The sequence below is a fragment of the Triturus cristatus genome, unplaced genomic scaffold (assembly GCF_964204655.1).
Source record: "Triturus cristatus unplaced genomic scaffold, aTriCri1.1 SCAFFOLD_326, whole genome shotgun sequence".
Taxonomy (NCBI): domain Eukaryota; kingdom Metazoa; phylum Chordata; class Amphibia; order Caudata; family Salamandridae; genus Triturus; species Triturus cristatus.
The window spans coordinates 280,721-302,141 of NW_028187707.1; the positions used below are offsets into that span (position 1 = coordinate 280,721).

At 42.4% G+C, this 21,421-nt stretch overlaps 1 protein-coding gene across 1 annotated transcript in view; it reads left to right on the forward strand.

Annotated features, from left to right (window-relative positions):
- Positions 1-21,421, forward strand: part of LOC146770883 (rho guanine nucleotide exchange factor 11-like) — a 304,352-nt gene that overhangs the window by 259,428 nt on the left and 23,503 nt on the right. The window contains exon 18 of the mRNA XM_085640387.1: positions 11,076-11,259. Coding sequence (XP_085496513.1) covers positions 11,076-11,259 — 184 coding nt within the window. The remainder of the gene's footprint in view (positions 1-11,075; positions 11,260-21,421) is intronic.

The window sequence follows — 21,421 nt, forward strand, 5'->3', positions numbered from 1 at the left end:
GCTATCTAACACTTTCCCTACTGTTGAACTCACTAGAGTGGGAATAGTAATGTTTACTCTTTCGTTATCCAACACTTATCCTACTGTTGCACTCAGTGGAGTAGGAATTGTAATTTTTACCCCTCCACTATCCAACACTTTCCCTACTGTTGCACTTTTTGGATTGAGAATAGTAATTTTTGCCCCTCCGCTAGCTAACACTTTCCCTACTGTTGCACTCGCTGGAGTTGGAATAGTAAATTGAATTCCTCCGCTATCCAACACTTACCCTACTGTTGCACTCACTGGAGAGGGAATAGTTATTTTTACCCCTTTGCTATCCAACACTTTCTGTACTGTTGCACTGATAGTATTGTGAAATTTAGGTTTAAATATTTTTTAATAGTTCAATGTTTTAATTTATTATAGATTTTAGTTTTTTTATATTTTAAATAATTTATATATCTATTTATTTTTAATATTTTAAACTTTTGACCTTAAAACAATTAATAAACGATTATTTTTTAATTTAAGTAAATATATATGTATAAATTAATATGCTTGTGTGTTTATTTTTTTATTAAGTGTGTTTGTTATATTTTATTAACATTTATATTACTTTTATTTTGTAAAAATTATATTTATTATTTCATATATTTCATATATATTATTTTATATTTATATAAAAGTCGATATTTTATACATCTATATTTTTTACATCGATATTTTTCAGTCAATATTTTTGAACTTACCAGTTTAAGTATAGGAGTCGATATTTTTGTTGGCTATATTTTTAATCAATATTTTTAACAACAATATTTTTTACATCGATGTTTCAGTGAACAGCAGTGACTGCTGACTGAAATAGAGGTTACGTGAAGGTGTTGCAGAATTAGGTGGTGTACATGGGGTAGTCGGTGTAAGACAAGGTAATGATGGCGAGTCTTATAGCATATAACACTGAAAAGATTTGGAGAATAAGCCCTTGAATAATCTTGAGTCTGTCATTGTGGACAGACAATTTTTGATATTGAGTAGCTCGATGGCAGGCAGATGGCCTCCATACCTGTCCTCCATACCTGTCCTCCACATCATATACCTCAAAGGATAGGGACGCCGTTCGTAAAGACACCTCTAGATCTTTCTTAGGGATGACCAAGGCATTACTGTTTACTGTGTACCCTGATCTTAAATCTGGCCTTGAATGCTTAAGGGGACATATTGACTCAGAATTCATGCTCGTCAGGAAGGAGGTAATTCATCACAAGGCACTTTCTCTATGTTTTTCAGCCACAGCATTGACGTTTGACGAAAGGATGGCATCTTTTCATAAAAGTAAAATGCTTTCAGTAAGAAAGTGACACAAAAAGACTTAGAGCCTCATTATGATGTACGACGGAAAGCCATCTGTCAGTTCGTCTGAGTTTTTCTGCCTGACATCAGAGGCTTCTATCTGACCACCGTATTACAATACTGGCGGTCGGAGGGAAACACATGACAACTATGCGGCCTACAGAAAAGGAAAACTCAATCAGAGATCCAGTGAAAAACATCCAACAGATTTGAGACGCCGGTAAGCGAGTACTCGGTGAGCGACACACACACTTGTCGAGATTGCCCGTCTACAGGTGACGGAGACAAAGAAAGACCTTTTCCGACAGTTTCCTTGGTGCAGGGTCAAGTATGCACACTCCGACACCCACAAAGCATGTAATATGTGCTTATCCTCAGAGCACAAAGAACACAAGTGCGAAGCCTGCACATTGTTTTAAAACAAAAAGACACTGTAGGCCGAAATGGATTGTCTTGTGGCACATATGGCAGAGGAGCTGGCAGCCGAGGCAGAGTTCTTGCATGAATTTGAGGAAAACATTGAGGCCGGTGCAACAGCAGGAGGTGGGGTCATCATAGCCAGCCCCCATTACATCACCTCTGCTTCGTACTCCCGTGATGAACAAACTCCAGTACAGGTCAAGGGGCCCACATCCCTGTCTCTAATTCCTGTGCTGGGACCAAGCACCAAGACAACGTCAAGTACTGTGAGTACTGTTGACCCACCATGTGCTAAGAAGATCTTGCACACATGTCCACCACCACACAACGGTGCACCACAGCCCGCAGGCGCGGGCTGACACCGCAAGCATCCCTCAAAGCAGAGAAAGGACAAGAACATTCTTGATCGGGCGACAAGGCTACATCATGGGAACGACTTCAGCACTACATCAGCACTAAAACACAAGTCAGCACTGACAGACACATCAGCACCGAAAGCTGGCAAACAAATGTTAACCCCACATAAAACATCAAATTTGAAGCAATGCTTAGGATCGAGCATCTTGGAAACCAAGCAGTCCTCCGCTCCAAGGAAAGAAAAACACCATGGCCACACTTCGGCACAGAAGAAAAGCCATACATCTGGGGTTACAGAGACACACACAGTTTCTGAGGACACTCCACTGGCTCCAATGAAACAAAAGATGCCATCTTGTAGGCTGATGAGGAACAGAGCATAGTTTTTGAAGGACTGCAACACTTCATGCAGCAAAAGCTTAAAGAGACTGGCAAAAGACAGGCACAATTAAAGAAGTAAAGGTGTTATTGCTAAAAGCTGTTATAGAACCTATCACAAGGAAACATCTCAACAGAGGCGTATACTCTCTTTATTTCCTCATACCAAAAAAGGGTGGATCCCTACGGCCCATTCTGGACCTACGTCCGCTCAATCAACATATACTGTCAGAACACTTCCATATGGTGGCTTTGCAGGATGTGATACTGCTATTACAAAAGGGCAACTTCATGACTGCATTAGATCTGAAACACGCATATTTCCACATCCCAATACACATGGCACATCGCAAGTACCTCCGGTTTGTGGTAAGTGGACGTCATTATCAATTCAAAGTGCTACCATTCTGGGTGACAACAGCCCCAAGGGTGTCCACAAAATGCCTAGTAGCAAAATTATGAGGAGCAAACGTACTTATCTTTCCCTATCAGGATGATTGGCTGATCAAGAGTCCGACCAAAGCCACATGTCTAAAAGATACCTAAAGCACAATCAATCTGTTAAACAATTTGGGCTTTATAGTCAATGCAACAAACTCCCATCTCCCACCACTCCATATACAACTCTATCTCGATACACAATTCAGTTTCGGGGACAGCATACCCCAGTCCACTCCACAAAGGGTTCTCAATATCCAGAGCCAAACTGGATCTTTTTCAGCCACATTGTCACCTACCAGTCAAAACAGTGACGTGCCTTATAGGGATGATGGCTTCATGCATAGCAATAGTGCCTTATGCAAGACTACACATGAGACCCACAAAGAGTGTTTAGCATCACAGTGGTCACAAGTGGGGGGGCAAAATGGATAATCTAGTGTTTGTTTTAGCCAAGGTCCATCAATCCCTACAATAGTGGAACACAAACGTACTGAAAGGAAAAGCCTTCAAGGACCCAATCCTGTAAGCGACAATCACAACTGATTCATCACTCATGAGTTGGGGTGCTCATATGAAGGTCGTTGTGGTTCAGGAACACTGACCCACACAACAACAGACAGACATTGCTCATCAACATGTTAGAATTCTTAGCCATTTACATGGCTCTCAGAGCATCCCTGCCAAACATAACCGGGAAAAATGTCCTACTACAAACTGACAATATGACAGCAATGCATTACATTCAAAACAGGGAGGAACCCATTCCATCCAACAATCACACCTAGCACAAAACATATGCAGTGGGCAAATAGTCACAAAGTCTACCTCGTAGCACGATACATACCAGGACAGGACAACACTGCAGTGAACCTGCTAAGCAGGAAACAGCAACAAGTTCACAAGTGGGAAATGCACACTCAATTATTACAGAAATACTTCCAACAGTGAGGAAGCCCCAACAACAGATCTGTTCACCACCGTCAAAAACATAAAATACCAAAGCTTTGCATCCAGACAACCACAATCCAAGGGGAGCGCACTGTGAATGAACCTGTCTGGAATATTTGCATATGCTTTTCTGCCTCTCCAACTCATTCCATAGGTGGTCAGGAAACTCTGACACACTTCTTTAACCTTGATGCTCCCACATGGGCTCGACAACCATGATACATGACACTATTAGAGCTATACCTAGTACCTCACAAGAAGCTACCCAACTACCCAAACCTTCTCACTCACAGCGGGGCCAGGGTGAGACATCCCAACACTCAACAGCTCAATCTTGCAATCTGGCTCCTGAAGTCAAAGAGTTTGGATACTTAAATCTATCTCCCATAATGCATGCCTATTATAAAAGAGGCCAGCAGACCGTCCAAAAGTGCAAGCTATGCTACTAAATGAAAACGTTTTGATCACTGTTGTGATTTACAAAACATTAATCTATCCTCTCCAACAGAACAACAACTAGTTTATTACTTGTTACATTTGCAAAAAGCACATTCATCATATACCTCCATATGCCTACATTTAGCAGCCATTGCAGCATATCACCAAAACATGAAGCATCAATCCCTTTTCCGCATTCCTGTCATCAAAGCGTTCATGGAAGGATTAAAATGTGTCATTCCACCTCGCATACCACCTGCACCTATATAAAACTTAAACATTGTGTTAATAAGACTCATGGGGCCACTATTTTAGCCACTTCATAACTGTCAAATAAAAAAATTTTAACATGGAAAGTAGCTTTCCTTGTAACCTCCGTACGAAGGGTCAGAGAAAAATATGCACTCACTATTAAAGACCATATTTTCAAGTGTTCCCAGATAAAGTGCTTTTAGGCACAAACTCAAAGTTCCTACCAAAAGTTATATCACCTTTCCATTTAAATCACATTTTAGAGTTACCAGTCTTCTTTCCAAAACCAAAAACTGCAGCAGAACGTCCTTTACATAGACTTGATGTTAAACGTGGACTTCTTTACTATTTGGAACACACAAAACCATTCACAAAAACACAACAACTGTTTGTATCTCTCTCAAATGTATGTAAAGGTAATGCCATCTCAAAATCAGGAATAGCATGATGGATAATCAATTGCATACAAATTTGCTATGTCAAAGCAACACGAGCATTTACAACGATGCCAAGGGCTCATTCAACAAGGAATCAAGGAGCCACAATAGAATATATAGTAAATATCCCTCTCATTGACATCTGCAAAGCAGCAACATAGAAAAACCCACACACTTTTACAAAACACTACTGTGTGGATGTATGAGCCAACATGCTCTAGTTGGACAAATAGTCCTTTCTAGGAAGCGCATCATCTAATGCCTAGGGCCACCAAGACAGGGGTACTACTTTACAGTCTTTACATAGCATGTGTAGCTGTAGCCAACACATGCTACGAATGGAATATGTTACTTACCACATAAGCATCTTCCGGAGCGTGTACTGCTGCAGATTCACATGCACCCTCCCGCCTCCCTAGCAGGTATTAGATGGCGACAAATATACACACACATACAGCATGTTATACCGCAAAGCTAACTCAGCAGACAATATCCTCCTTCCCTATATGGCATGGGGGAAAAACATGATGTAAAAAGGAGCTGCAGAACATGCGCAATACCTCAAGGGGGAGGAGAGATGATGTACAATGCCGATCATAAAACGTTCTCGTGCAAAAGCAACTTGCACTGTCTTGGCCCTATTCTAGATGGCAGGAGTGTGCATAGTGTGTGAATCGTACTACAGACTACAAATAGATGCTTACAGGTTAAGTAACACACTCCTTTCTTTACAATTTGTGAAGCAAGTGATAGTTTTGAAGAATAACTGCCTACTTTTCAAATAAAATAAAATTTGGGCAAAATGGACTACAAACAGGCAGCTAAATGTGTGCTTTTATTTTGAAAAGTTTGCTTTCTAAAGAAAAATATTTATTGGATGTATTTTATGAAGGTGCGACAGAATGGGGCATTACTGTTCACTACTTACACTTCTCCACAGAGATTACTAGGAGAACAAACTATTGCCCTTGTGATTTGTCCTTATTGTTTTTTAGGTTTGTATGACTAATCCCATTTATGATAGTAGCCTGCAAAAGACTAAATAAATGTACACATTTCGATACGTTTGTTTTCATAAAATGTTTACACAATAAGCATAAAGGAGTTAGGTACGAACTGTTTTTTTCCAATTATTACAAATAGAATAGAGATAGCATGCCTCTTCAAGGTAATTCAGGTCTCTTAATGCCCCTTCTCACAAAAAATAAAACTAATTAAACATTGGATGGCAGCCCCAGAGCAAAATACATTGGCATAGCATCTGCTCCTTTCTGTAACTTGCTACCTTTTTGTTCCTTCACATACTGGCCCAAATGGGAAAAAGTGCAGCATTCCTCCATATCCCTGATCAAACCTGCAAACTACTATGAAAAGCTGCTCCGGACCACAGGATCTTTAAGGTTGCGACTGTCAGGTTGAGCAGATTCTCAGAACAATCTCTTACTCTTACATAGGCCTGGCTGCTTGATATACCTCCGTAAAAAATTGTTATCCGGAAATGTTAATTTTTTTATTTGTGTTTTGTATTATTAGGGAACTAATTTAGCTTGGGTAGACATTGCTTATCAAGTCTGATTTTTTCTGGACAACTTTTTAAAAAATGGCAGATGTGTTTCAGGAACTATGAGACCTATATACTTCATGTTAATGTGAAAACATAAGCTTAGGGGGTCAAGTGGGCTTATAGAGATAGAAAATAACTCCTCAGAGCAAACATGCCACCATTTTCCAATATGCTGGCTCTATAATGATGTGTTTTAGCCACCATATTGGTAATCTATTTTAATATTTTTTCTGTTTGTTTTTCTGTTGATTGAAATCCATAAACATGAGCGAAGCAGGTAGTAGCAGAGGATCTTTACCTCCTAACATTGTTGCTAATTACAAAATCTGAGGACTCCTTCAACACGAAAAATGTGTCATATGCCAAACTAATCCGAAAGAAAATCTAACATCCACTACAGCTGGACAGAAGAGAGTTTGAGATTCTTCAGAAATACTGCAAAGCCAAAGTTCACAAAAGTTTGAAACTGATGGGTGAAGAGGATCACATATTTTTTCATTATAACAACAAGTGCTGCAAGTTGTATACAATGAAAAAAAAAGCCTGGAAAATAAATTGTCAAAAAATAGCAGAAACCACTGCATCGCAACAAAAAATTGAGTTTTCTGAGAAAGCGACGACAACCAAATCCAATGCACATCCACTTAGAAGATTGATGGCTACCCCTCGTCCACCTCCAACAACTGATCACAAAAGCAGAGGACCTTCAATGTGTTATCTGTGGTTTAGTCGGAACATGGACCAAAGGGATTAATGAAAGAACAAAGTACAGAGTATGTGAGTCTCAAATGGCAAATATGTTTTTATCTGCAGCTGGTTTCTTCCAAGATTACGTTTTTAGCTGAATAACTGATATAAACAGTGAAGTGAATGTATTTGCAGTGGATTTGTATGCCCACCGGAACTGCATGCATGCGTACATTCGAAAATTAGAATGTACGATGAGCTCCCAGCAGCAAATTAACAGCCAGCCTTCAGTTAAGTTTGCACTCTTTGAAAAAGCAAATTAAGTTTTAAAGCCACTCGAGTGCTGGCTACGGGTTCACACTCAGTTAGATCAGAGAAATAATGGTCAACATTGATAAAACTGTATTGATCTATAAGAATAAAATTAAGATTTCTCAGGTCAGAATGTACAATGTCAGAAATAGTTTGTGTCAGTCTAACAATAAAATGAGCTCCTTATGTGGTAGACTGGGATGTGATGATGGCTTGCACTGATTTTGCAATCAGTGCAAGCCATCATCACATTCCAGTCTACCACAAAGTTTCAAAGTGGCTGAGGACATGTATCTTCTTCGACCTGATGCTGCGGTCCACACATCTGATTCAACTAAATTTACCATATTAATTATTCAGTGCAGATTGAAGGATGAAGAAAAGCCAATTCCTCCGTAGGCTGGAATTCATGCTCTGATCTCCCAGAATACCGTCCCACTGAAGAAGGCTGGGTTTTTACCAGTAATACCATCCCCAGTCACAAACTACGCAACAGTATACATAGCTCTAAATAATTTTCAAAATGTGCCTGTTCAGCTTGAAGACCAGCCTATACTGCCAATTTTCTGTGATGAATGTGTTTTCCGTATTGTAGCTGACTTTTTTGTGAGCAATCAAGTAGGATTTGATGATCTTTATCCAATGACGGGCGTTTTCCACATGACAAAAGTTGCATTGCGGTGTGCAGTAAGTTATCTCAGTGGATGTCGTATAGACAATGCACTTATGGAGGCTCAAATCTTTGGCAGCAAAACTGCCAGTAAGTATTGAGCAGAACTCATTCTGTTCGTTCGTTACAAGGTATGCTCATCGTATCGGAGGTTATAGAAACATTGCATTGGAATGCTTTCTGGAACAAGAATGGCAAATTAGGTTTTGCATATCTTATCTAAGAAGTGAACAAGGCACAGGGTACACTTCATTCAAGAGACATAATGCAAAGCCAGGAAATGTTCAATACACTCAGTTCAAAATCAGAAAACCTGAAGACAAGTTCATAGAGTTTGTCAAAGATTGTGAAGAAAAAACAGAACTTTGCAAGTACTGGGGAAATGTTTTACACATGATAGCTCTAGTTAAAAACTTGGCACATGCTGATCAGGAAGGTGATTGGAAGCTGCATACGGTGTTTCACAAATCTGATTGCATACACTACAATTAGATATGGCTCCTGGTATTTGCAAAGACTGAAGAAGCTAGAGGTGGAAAAACTACAACTCTACAGAAAATTCATTTAAATACATTTTGTGTGGAAACACAGAGAGGCAAGGTTCAATGCTGTAACTCCAAATATGAACCTAGAACAGACGATCCAGAGATCACAGTAAAGCTCCAACAGAATTGTTGGTCAGACATGTAAAAGTGACTATTCTACTCAATGGCAGCTAGTTTACCATGAAATCCTTTCTATTTGCAGTGTTTCCAGAAAGATGACAAATGCTAAATGAATGGACCATTGTGTACTGTTCCTCACCACAAACTCGTGGGAAAGAGAGGGGAACGTTTTAACATGTTTCATGCAGCAGCAAGGAAATTACTTTGAAATGACTGAGCCTGTGCAACTACACAACTCTGTGACCAAACAATAACGATATAAAGTCACGTCTACTAGATGTCCTGGAACATGGATCGAAACTATAATTGAATTGAGCATAATTCAAGGATTGTCAGAGTTATGGATATGGTATGGAACAGGCGAGAAAAGATACTTAATCCCACTTAATATTCTGTACAAAAAATTTGACACAGAGAAAGCCAGTGATCTTATCAAGCAAAAGACACACACTTGATGGACGGAATGCAGAACAAATCAAAACATTCACCCCCAGTCAAGAGATCTGGGTTAAATCCATCATTCTTTTTCTCACCATGCCACCCCAGTTTAGACCTGGCCATATGCAAATCAGTCTTGACCCTGTGCCTAATGGGAACAGTCCCGCCCGAACTGCCAAGCCAGGTCCTCCCTGGACCGGAAACAAGCATCCTAGGACCGGTTTCGGGGTTTCACCCCTCTTCAGCCAGGATAGCTTGATTCCAGTGGCACAGTGAGCCCAGGACCCACGTCTGGGCATATCTGGCGCACTTAGGGCGAGAAAGCAAAAGACACATAATTGATGGACGGAATGCAGAACATGTGATCTTATCAAGGCACATATTTTTACGGGTGATTGTACTATGAGCAAAATTGGAACAAAGCTTGGAGTTTAACTGCTGAATTTGCGACGTTTCTAAAAGGATTTTCTGAGACAGAAGAAGAATGTGACTTTAAAGATGTGGAAAAAATCTTGTATGTGTGTGGGAAGTGAGTTCTGACTGTCACACATTGGATGATCTTTGGTATAGTAAGTTCAAGAGATCAGTTCCGCTAAGTGACTTTGCACCAATGTCATATTCTGTGCGTAGACACATTAAAAAAGCGTTCTACTTGATCAGAAGATCTGTAAATATTTTGGATCATGCATATGTAGAGAAAGATCTGTGTGAATTTGGTTGGGAAGATATTGATAGGGTTCTAAAGCCTACAAACTTCTAAAGCCTCTACCCACAGTTCTTACAAATACATGTTCTTACAATACCTGTGCTATAAAAAGACGTCCCTGTTGATATGCTCTTCCTAAATGTTCAACATTCTGCTAATGTACCATAAGCGATCGCTTAAACAAATAAATAAAGTGAATAATGAAACCATGTCTATAACGGGAGTGATAAACAAAATTTTATTTCATATACAGATCATAAACATTGTTTGGGGTCTACATAAAAGGATTAAAAAACATTATTATTTGTTCCATACTTATATATGTCTCTTCTTCCTCTAAAATAGCCATCATTTTGGAAAATGGTAGAAGAGCGGCTCTGAGGAGTTTTTTTCTGTCTCTATAATACTACTTGACCCCAAAAACCGATGTTTTGACACCAAAATGAAGTATATAGGCTTCATGGTTCCTGAAATATTGCATCATCACTGTAACATCTCCGCCATTTTTAAAAATGTCCTCCAGAAAAATTCAGCCTGGATCAGCAATTTCTGCCAAAGCTAAATTACTTCTCCAGTGATCCAAAAACAGAAATCCAAAATGAAAATCTCTGGACAAAAGTTTTTTAATAGAGGTATATCGGGGGGATTATGCAAGAACAGAAAACAAAGTTACGCAGCATATGTAACACAGCAGCTCCTCCTTTGTAAACTCGCATCCAAAAGTTGCATCCTCACTGAGACTTCCATTCACTCCCCTTTTAAGAGGACAGTAACTTCCATTGCCCCTTATAATTTGAGAAATAGAGAGAACCTGTTCTAGCTTAACAGTCCTTTGAAAGTATGGGGTGGAGGGAATTCGGCTGTGTTAAACTTGTTTAATCTACTATTCTTCCCAACATTTCCCATTTCAAATTCATTTGTTTTCTTCTAACAGTGCAGTTGTACTAAATATCCTGTAAATGTTGAACATTGTCTTCAGTCGAATCATGTTGAATTCTTTGCCATGACCTTTTCTATTTGACCATTGTAGGAAATGGCAGGACCACACAGGGAGTTACTGAAGTCTTTTAGAGGAGCCGCTTCGGAGGACAGTCTATTTGTCAATGACACAGGGAAGGAGCTGAACACACAGAGGGCAAACCTTCACAGCCCCAACGAGGAATGTGATCCTTCCTCCACGAGAGACTTGCAGTCAGAGTCAGTATCTGAGGACGGTAAGAAGACTTCTGTGTTGACTCTACATTGAAACCAAATGGAATTAGATCTAAAGCACAGCAAAAATAACAAGCGTACACCTTATATTTTTTAGGATATTCAAAGCTTGACCATAGACACTTTGATCTTTACTAGAACCTTATATTTTTAACAAAGGCCCAAATATAAAAGCCACTTCCATTGTCAGCACACCTGCAAACTAAAACGTGTCCTGAGAATGTCTTCTTGGAAAAGTTAATAAAATAGTACTATATGGGGTTCCAGATTATTTCTGTGCTTCCCAACAAATCATTTGTGGTAAATGACATTGGTTTAGTAAGACAGCCTCTTTCTCACTTTTAGGAAAGAAACTGTTACTTCACTGCTTTTCAAAGCCTTCAGATCATGGGATGTCAATTGATAGGTTACAGAATGCTACATTATTTTATTGAATTCTTTGAGAAATTAATTCTTTTGGAAAAGTGTGGGTGGTGCTAAGAGATCCAGCACTCAAACACGTCAGTAAAATCAAGTCTTCATAAGCAGGACTAAGAACATTACCATAATTGGAAAGCTTAATGTGTTGACAAATAATTTTGTAATCTAGTGGATACTTACTATAGGTTCCTGAACTTGTGTCTATTCTAAAGCCCCAGACTGTATCCAGAAAACTCAAAAAGCAGTTCCCCTGCTCACCGGTAGGTGGTATGAGCAACTTCAGTAGTGATGAACGGAGCTGCACATAAGCAACACACATGTGTGCTGAGGCCAGTTCCTTTTCGTCTGCCCCTTCAGATGCAGATCTGGAGCTCTGCTATTCTTTGTCACTCCGTGACAAGACTTTTTTTCTTACAATTTTAAAAAAATTCTTCCAGTGTACCAGTGTACCAGTGGTCACCCCCTAAGACTACAGGCTGAAGCCTTGTAGGGACAGTCCCTAACAGATGTCTGTGATACATACACCCCAAGAAATGCCTCTGATGCTTAGGTTCAGTGCATAATTCCAAGGCATACAATGACTGTGCCCAGATGAATCCAAAAGCCATGTAAGAATGCAAACATCTACAAAGCAAAGCACCACATGACTCGAGTAGCTCCCACTCCAGGTTGAAGACAAGTGTGAACAAGCTCCTGAAGTCGTTCCCACTGCAGATCTTCATGGTTGAAGTCTTTGGGAAAGTTCAAAAAGAAACGCAGGGGGTCATTACAATGCCGCCATCGATATGGGGACTGGGACCGCCCACCTGTATGACAGAGGTCCCGTACCCCCGATTATGATGCGACTGCCACTGTGGCGGTTGCATCACTCATATTTTGCATTGTGGTGGGGATGCGTTCAGCAGCCCCTGCCACAATTCAGAAATGAAGGCACTTGCATATCCCTGCACTACGTGGCAGGCACCATGCGGGAAGGTGGAAAGGTGCCACCGTGCCTCCAGGTCTCGCTTCCATTCCGACGAGCTGCTGATTCCAACTTTTGTCCCAATGCACACCTAGTTCACGAGCCAATCAGTGACATCACTACAGGTTGGAGCCTTTTGAGAGGCCACTGCATTGGACCCTAAAAATCCTCCAGTCAAGATACCACTAGCGGATCAAAGCTCAGTGCCATCTATGGCTCGTGATCATGTTTTGGGTTCCGCATCAGCTTAGGGGCAAACTTTTGGCTGGTGCCAAAAACTGGGTCTGGACATTTATGCTGGCACTGGCCCCAATTTTTTTGGTGGTATTTGACTTGAGCCAATTTTGTCTCGACCGACGGTACACCCATATACTGATGTGGTGCTGCCAATACTCGATCCTTCAGACACGATTCCACTACTGCACAATCGCACACAGCCACTACACCAACTTTTTGGCTCTGACTCTGAGCAGACCAAGCAATACAGCAATTAAAATGGAGGAGATGGGGAATAGGTTGCCTCACTAACTTTACGGTGATGATAATTGGTATGTGGGTCTGCAAGATGGTAGTGGGCTAATTAACTCACCCAGTGCTGTGTTGATTCCGTTCCTGGACCAGCAATGGAAGTAAGTGCATCCTTTAACTGTGGAATTTAAAACCAACATACTTGCAGAGGTCCTACTGCTTGGCCAGGCACTGGCCAAACCTCTTCTACCTTTCAATGAGGCCCATACTGATAAGTTAATTGGCACATGGATAAAACACGTTCTGGCCCTCTGGTCATTTGGCAGGTAGGATGTTACCATAGACCAGCACCAGGCGAACCTGCATTCTTATCCCACCACCCAGCTTCTGAGAGTTTGGCGGTGAAATTGTCCATCAGCAGAGTCAACCCTAATGCCTTCCGGACAACTGCTCCTGAAAGAGTCTAAAGACATGGAAATTTTTGGCAAAATAATCTCGTCCTCAGCCAGCCTTTAACTGAGGTGAGTCAACTCCAGCTGGCTCCTTGGTCGTTACACTCACTCATTCTGGAACAAGGTTGGTGGGATCTTGCCAGAAGTTCTACAAGACTTACCATTTTAATTGCCCTAAACCATTAGTAAAATGAGAAACCCCAGCACTCATACAATGTTATAACAGTGTCAGACCCAAAAAGTTGGGATATTGTATTGAATGAAGAAACAATTTATTAACACATTATACAGTCTTGTATTCTTCTATGCAATCCGCTTGCATACAGATTCTTGCTTTGAAAAACAGCCAACACGTGTTTCGTCACTGTGTGCCTTTATCAAAGCTGTGAAATTCATAACAATGAAAACGAAATTAAGAACAATCATCAGATATAAGGGATAATATATTATAGATGTGAGAAGTAATAGAAGAAGTTGGTGAGCTGTAACGAAAAGAGATAAAACGCAGAGACAAGCAAAAACTTAGAAAGTAAGTGTGAATCAAAAATGGAAATAATCTGTGAAGAACAGTAGGTAAATTTAAGGAGATCACCCATGATGCGAAATAAAGTGTGAGAAGGTCCATGTCCATAAAGATTGTAATGTGAGTTCCAAACTCATCTGTCCCAGAAGGAGATAAAGTATCGAAGAAAAGGCATGGTGATTAATCTGACCAACCTTAACAAGGCACGAAATCAGTCCAACAGCATGTATAACCCGGCCCTAAAGTGTCTCTAATTTTCTGTAGTGTGTAAATTAAGGGTAAAACCTCCCCATCTAATTCTGGTATATCTAACAGAACTGTTGCAAAAAGAAGAATTACCAGGTTATAAATAAGAGCATAAAAAGTGTCTCAAATCTTAGATCTGCAGGCACGGTGGCACCTTTTCAAATCTTAATGCGGATTCCTATGTTACTTTACATCATAATGAATCGGACCAACCTTTGGAGTGGTATATTATATTTAATAATACAATTCCTCTCCAACTCCCTTAACTACTGCCTATACATTAAATAAGTTACTTCCGACACCAGACCCCAGACTCGATGAGCTATTACTATCCTTACAACAAGTCAAAGAGAACATCCAAACTCTACATGACCTGATTCTACAACAACCAAACTTCACGCGCTTCAAGCTAGAATCCACGACATACCTCCATATAAACCACTCGAAACTTACCCAGCAGCTGCATGTAAGCTCCCAGAAACGTGAGCCCCCAAGTTGGAGAACAGAACCCTACCCCAATGCTTCATCCCGCCTGGTCCGGAAGAAAAACTCTCTATCAGTTAAAGACTTAACCTCACTACTCCATTCCTATAAACTACTGATTCTCCCCCATAATACTGCGCACTCTGTTAACTTGAATAAACCCTCCCTAATCACATCCATTCCCCCCAATACTCATAGAGTCACAAGATACATTTCTAGAGGTATAATGGAAAACAACTTCAAGCGAGTCCCCATCATACACGAACCCACCACAACACCCATCAAAACTCAGCTAAAATGTATTCTTCTAAATTGTAGGTCGGCCTCAAGACATGCAGCCGATATAGCTGACCTCATTCTCACTAATGAACCGGACCTACTAATTTTGACCGAAACATGGCTAAATGAAACATCCACGCCCATCCTAGACATACCAGTCCCCCCGAATCCCGACATCACCAGACTTGATAGATCTGATAGGCCAGGTGGTGGTATTGCCTGCATACATCGTAGCAATATCTCAGTGAACAGCTCCCACTTCCCAGTATTATCCTCCTGTGAATACCTTTGTGTAGACATCACTAGTAATAATAAACCAACATGTTCAATACACGCATTCCACCACCCGCCAGGGGATAATCTCACCTTCATTGAACATCTCATGGACATTCTAGCTACAAATGACGGTCAACAAAATACTCAATTATTCCTCGGCGACTTCAATCTCCACTGGAATGACCTTGACGACCCAGGAGTCAATAGCCTAAAAGCTTTCCTCTCTGACCTTAACCTTACCCAAATCTGTGACAGCCCCACACATGATAAAGGCTCAACCCTTGATATAATAATTTCCAAAGTGGACTCTACTCAGCTTGAATCGATCCTCCCCTGTGACTGGTCTGACCACCACATCATCACATTTTACATCAATGAAACAATTAAATTACTTTCTACCCAACCCACGAGAACAAAAATTTGGAAGAGGAACCTAAAATATTTCGGTTCTGACTTACTCACAACCTCCATTCCTAACAGCCTGCTTCCCCCGGAAGGCTTATAGGATGTACAAGGTCTCACTAATGACTACTTACACTCCATGAACACGGTACTAGACAATCTAGCTCCCATACAACTAAAAAGAATGACCTCAAAAGACTCAAAACCCTGGTTTGATGGTAGGCTAAATGAAGACAGACTATCTCTAAAATTAATCAAACTAAGATGAAGATCGGCACCATCCTCTGACCACCTCAAGCTACTAAGAAGCGCGAGAAACTCCTACCACAGAAAGATCAGACGATCTAAAGCAGACTTCTTCAGTAAGCAATTAGACCAAGCCAAGAACCGCCCCAAAAAGCTATTCAAACTAATCAAATCTCAATCTAAGGATGCACCCCACTGCCTCCAAGCTAACCCAGACTCACTACCCAATTGCGAGGATTTTGCTGCCTTCTTTACTATGAAGACAGAAAACATAAAGATGGACCTGCTCAACGACTTAATATCTGACTCTAACATGGACACTTCACAGCCCCGGTAGTAGCCCCATTCACATAGTCCGTAAATTTCGAACTCAAAAACAACGCTTCCTGGTCCTCCTTCCACACCCACAGTGAAGAATCTATATTAAAAACGCTCACAGCCCTGAACCCCTCCAGCCATTTCACAGACCCTCTGCCCGCAAACTACATAAAAGACTTAATACCACTGTTATTGCCTCTATGGACCAAGATTATAAACACCTCTCTCCTTCAAGGAACCATCCCAGAAATCCTAAAAGCAGGGCAGGTATCCCCTATCTTAAAGAAGCCATTGGGAGACCCCTCAGACTTAAATAACTATCGCCCAATGTCCAACATCCCCACTCTGGCCAAACTTTTAGAAAAATGTGTTCACGCACAGCTTGGCAAACACATTGATCAATTCAACCTGCTCCCAAACCGGCTTCCGTGCAGGTCACAGTACAGAATCAGCCATGACCCACATAATCGATGACGCATTAAAAATCCTTGACAAAAACAAAGCCTGTCTACTAATCTTGCTTGACCTATCCTTGGCCTTTGACACCGTAAACCACGACAAAATGATTGATCTCTTGAAATACAGAATGAGATTATCTGGATCTGTTCTAAATTGGCTCACCTCCTTCCTACAGCATAGATCCCAAAGATTCAAGGTTAATCAATCCTTATCCATGCCCGTCCCAGTCACTTTAGGTGTACCCCAGAGATCATCCCTTTCACCCACACTTTTCAACCTGTACATGGAACCACTCACCGATCTTCTCAGCTCCTTGAAGGTCCATTATCACATGTACGCAGACGACACATAACTCTCTATAAAGATCCACTCATTTGAAGACATTAAATCCCTCAATTCAATGCTTCAAAAAATGCAGAGCTGGCTAGCCGAAAACCATCTGAAACTAAACAACCTCAAAACGGAATTCCTCTTAATCGCACCCCCCAAACAATTACCCCAATACTCGATTGGATGAACCACCTAACAGCACTCAAAGGTCAACCCCTCATCATTGATTCTGCGAAATCGTTGGGAGTGACTCTGGACATAAATCTAAACATGCAGAAACACATTAGCACCTCCACAAAAGGAGCACATTTTCAAATGAAAACCCTGATAAAACTGAAACTCTTCCTGCCCGCAAACGACTTCAAACAGGAAGTTCAAGCTCTAGTTATCCCTAGAGTGGTATATGGGAGTGTCACTCTATGCGGCCTTCCCAGATCGAAGACGGCCCCTATTAGAGCCTCTATCAACGCAGCTGCTAGACTCATCACAGGCTCTAAAAGAAACAGTCGCATCTCCCCTGACCTGTGAGCCCTCAACTGGCTACCCTTCGAGGCAAGAATTCATCTGAAAATCAACTGTATGACGCACAAGGCATTAAATCACAAAACTCAGAGTTATCTAGCTCAGAAACTGGTGCTCTCGTGTGGTGACAGATCCAAAAGGAGCTCCAATAATGTCCTACTGAATCCACAATGATTTGTCAAGAAGATAACATACAACCGCACCTTCTAAGGAATGGCCCCCAGGATTTGGAATGCTTTGCCCCCAGAAACAAGACAAAATCCTTCTACCGCATTCTTCAAAAAAGAAGTGAAAGCTATTTTCATGGCTAAATTTACCTTAACATTTTTTTTTTTTAACTTTGTTTATTGGCATTTTCAGTACAACAACACAACAATTACAGTGTGTGACAGGCAGTTCATTGGCATTGCTTGGATACATCAGTACAGTACCAAGGGTGAGCTTGAGTGTAAAAGGCAGAGTATACATAAGCAGGCAAAAAGATGACAGATTGGTAGAATTTCGCATCAGTCCTACTAGTGATCAGTCCCTCCACTATTGGATTCACCATTCTCAGCTAGACAGTTAGTGTGCGGTGGTGCAGCGTCATCGTCCATGCTTTTTGCGGCCTCCCTAAGCAAGTAGCTAGTGAGAGGTTTCCAGATATTACAAGGTCGTGAGCGAAGGAGCAACATCTCAGCATATATATTTTTTTGTTCCTGACAGTAAATGAGGTCGGCCAGCCAGTTCTTGAATTTGGGCGCTCTGCCCCTCCCCCATCGGCAAGCAATTTTACATTTGGCTATGAGTAGTCCCATTGCCAGGAATCGCTTAACGCTTCCTTTGTGCCCTGGGAGGTATCCCAGGAGCCCCATTTCTGGTGTGAGGTCGAGTTGTCCCCCTATCATAACACTCAGGGCCCTCCCCACCTCAGTCCTGTAATGGGCTATAGACCTACATTCCCACGCCAAATGTAAAAAACCCGCCCCCTCTTGTTTGCAACGGTCACATCTATCTCTTTTCCGCAATTAGAGTTTGTGCAGTCTTACCGGAGTATAGTACATTCTGTGGAGGAATTTAAAATGGAAGATTCTGAACCTGCTGCTAGCGGTGATGCGCTCAGTTTGTTGACAGCTATACATCCAGGCCTCCTCTGTGATAGGGTGACCCAATTCTGCTTCCCACCCCTGTTTTGCTTTCAGAGTGTTATGGGTCCCCGCCCCTATGGAGGCTTTATATATGCGGGAAACCGCATGCGGTGTTCCTGTCTGTATCATTTGGTGCAACGGGAGCTGTCTTAAAGGTTCCGCTGGGAACGCAGGGGTAGTAGCCCTAACAGCTTGTAGCAGGCGAATGTATAAGAAGCGGTCCATAGTGGTGGGTGTAGTGTCGCCCAAGAATTCGTCCACACTTTTGAATCGTCCCAGGTGGTACATGTCCCCCCAAGTATGTATACCTAGTTTGAGAAGCATACGTTTACAGATGCCGTCTTGCATGACTGGAAGGTGATGTAGGTTGGACAGGGGAAGTAGCGGGGAATATAGCATGGGAGCTTGGGACCTCTTGGCAACGGCGTGCCATGCGTTATTTGTACAAGCCACGGTGGATCCCTTTCCCCCAGCCGCTTTGTCATTCACACCCAGGAACCCCTTAAGAGGCAGGGGAGTCATGAGCCCTTGCTCCACCGCCAGATGCGTCATGAAGTGCGGAGGCACGGGTCAGTATGCGGTGAAGTGTGCCTTGGTACTGAGATAGTAGGGTTCAGGATCAGGCACTTCAAAGCCACCTTGGGCGAATGGCAAGGTGAGAGTGCTCCATTTGATCCGGGGTTGTTTCCCGCCCCAAGCAAAGCGGATGAGCTGGCTCCTTAGTTTGGTTAAGAAGGGGCGGCCGGGGGGAAGAGGGTTTTTGTAAACAAATATAAGAATTACGGCATGATAACCATCTTCATTAAGGCTATCCGGCCTGAGAGGGAGAGCGGGAGAGCAATCCACCGGGTGATCTGGTCTTCCACCATAGTTAGCTCGCAGTAGTTCTTCTTTATCTTTGGTTATAGCGACTCTCAGGTATCAGACTTCATCAATGCACCACTGCAATGGGTAATCAATTGAGAATGGAGTGGTGCAGCTCGTGAGCGGCATGATCTGGGATTTGCCCCAATTAATGGTGATTCCAGAGAAGGCCCCAAATTTAAATATTTTGCGGATCATGGCGTTTAATCCTTCAGCAGGATCTCGCACATACAGCGTAATATCATCCACGTATAACGATATTAAGATGGGCCTTGTGGGGTAGTCTAGTGCATATTGCTGGTGATGTTGTCGCAACATGGATGCCAGCAGTTCCATGGCTATCGCAAATAGCAGGGGTGAGAGGGGGCATCCCTGTCGCGTACCTCTGGTGATGCCAAAGTCAGTAGAACGTTCTCCATTCAGCTGCAGTGAGGAGCAGGGTCGGTTATATAGCAGTTTAATCCACATGAGAAATCCCGGGGGGAATTCCATGTGCGTCAGGACAGCAAACAGATACCCCCACTCCAGGGAATCGAATGCTTTAGTGGCGTCTAGGAAGATTGCCACCGCCTGTTCCTCCTGATCGATATCATGCATGATGGAGAAAAGGGTCCTCAGGTTGTGCGAGGTCGATCGGCCGGGTATGAAACCGGCCTGGTCGGATGAGGTTGTCCATCAAGAGCGTAAGCCTATTTGCTAGGACTTTGGCTAATACCTTGACATCGCAATTAATCAGGGACAGAGGTCTATACGAGTCTGCAGATTCGGGGTTCTTACTGGGTTTCAGTAGTGAGACCAGTATCGCTTCCCGCATATTGGGTGGGATTACTCCCGTTTGGGCTGCCTCCTCATAGACTGCCTTCAGGAAGGGGGCCAATGTGTCTATGTAGTTCTTGTAAAACTCTATTGCCAAGGCCATCGGGTCCCGGTGCCTTACCATTCCCTATTTGCATTATAGCTTCTCGGATTTCGTCCACCCCCAAGTCAGCCGCTAAGAATTCTCTCTGACGATTGCTAAGCCAAGCTAGGTCTACCTGTTGCAGATATTGCGAAGTCTCACCCTGTAGTGCCGCACACGTTGAATACAATGTTTGGTAATGCGCAGAGCTGACGTGTCGGGGTGTGCCTCCCCCACTCATCGCGGATGAGAAGTACATGATTCGCCCCACTAGGTGGTCGAATGGTCTCGGAAAGCACCTTGCCAGGACGCTCTCCCTCTCCATACCTGCGCGCCGTGTGGTACTTGCCTCAGAAGAGGCATTCCCTTTTTGCTTCGGTCTGATATTCCGCAAGGGATTCACGTATTTTGGCAAGGGTGGTTCAAGCTGTTTAATCTGGCATTCCAGGTGTGTTAGTGTTGTACAAATTTCTTTGAGGATGCCCCCCGTTTTTGCCATGCAATGGCCCTGAACAGTAACCTTCAGCGCCTCCCACACAGTAGCCAGGGATGGCACTGAGTCTATATTATGTCTCAAGTATTCTTCTAGCATCTCCCCCGGGTCGGACTTGAACACAGCGTCAAGGAGCGCCGTGGGTTGTAGTCGCCATTGTCTAGCTTGGGGTGACATGCCAGGGGGGACATAAGCACAGGAGAGTGGTCCGAGTAGGTGTGCGCTAAGTTGTGAGAGGAGGACGTATGCAGTGCAATGTCTTGTGATGCGATCCACATGTCCAGCCGAGACCAATTATTGTGAACCGCTGAGTGATATGTGCCCTAACGACGTGTCGGGTGATGATGGCGCCAAACGTCCACCAGGAAATTATCTGCAATTAGTTGCTGAAGTA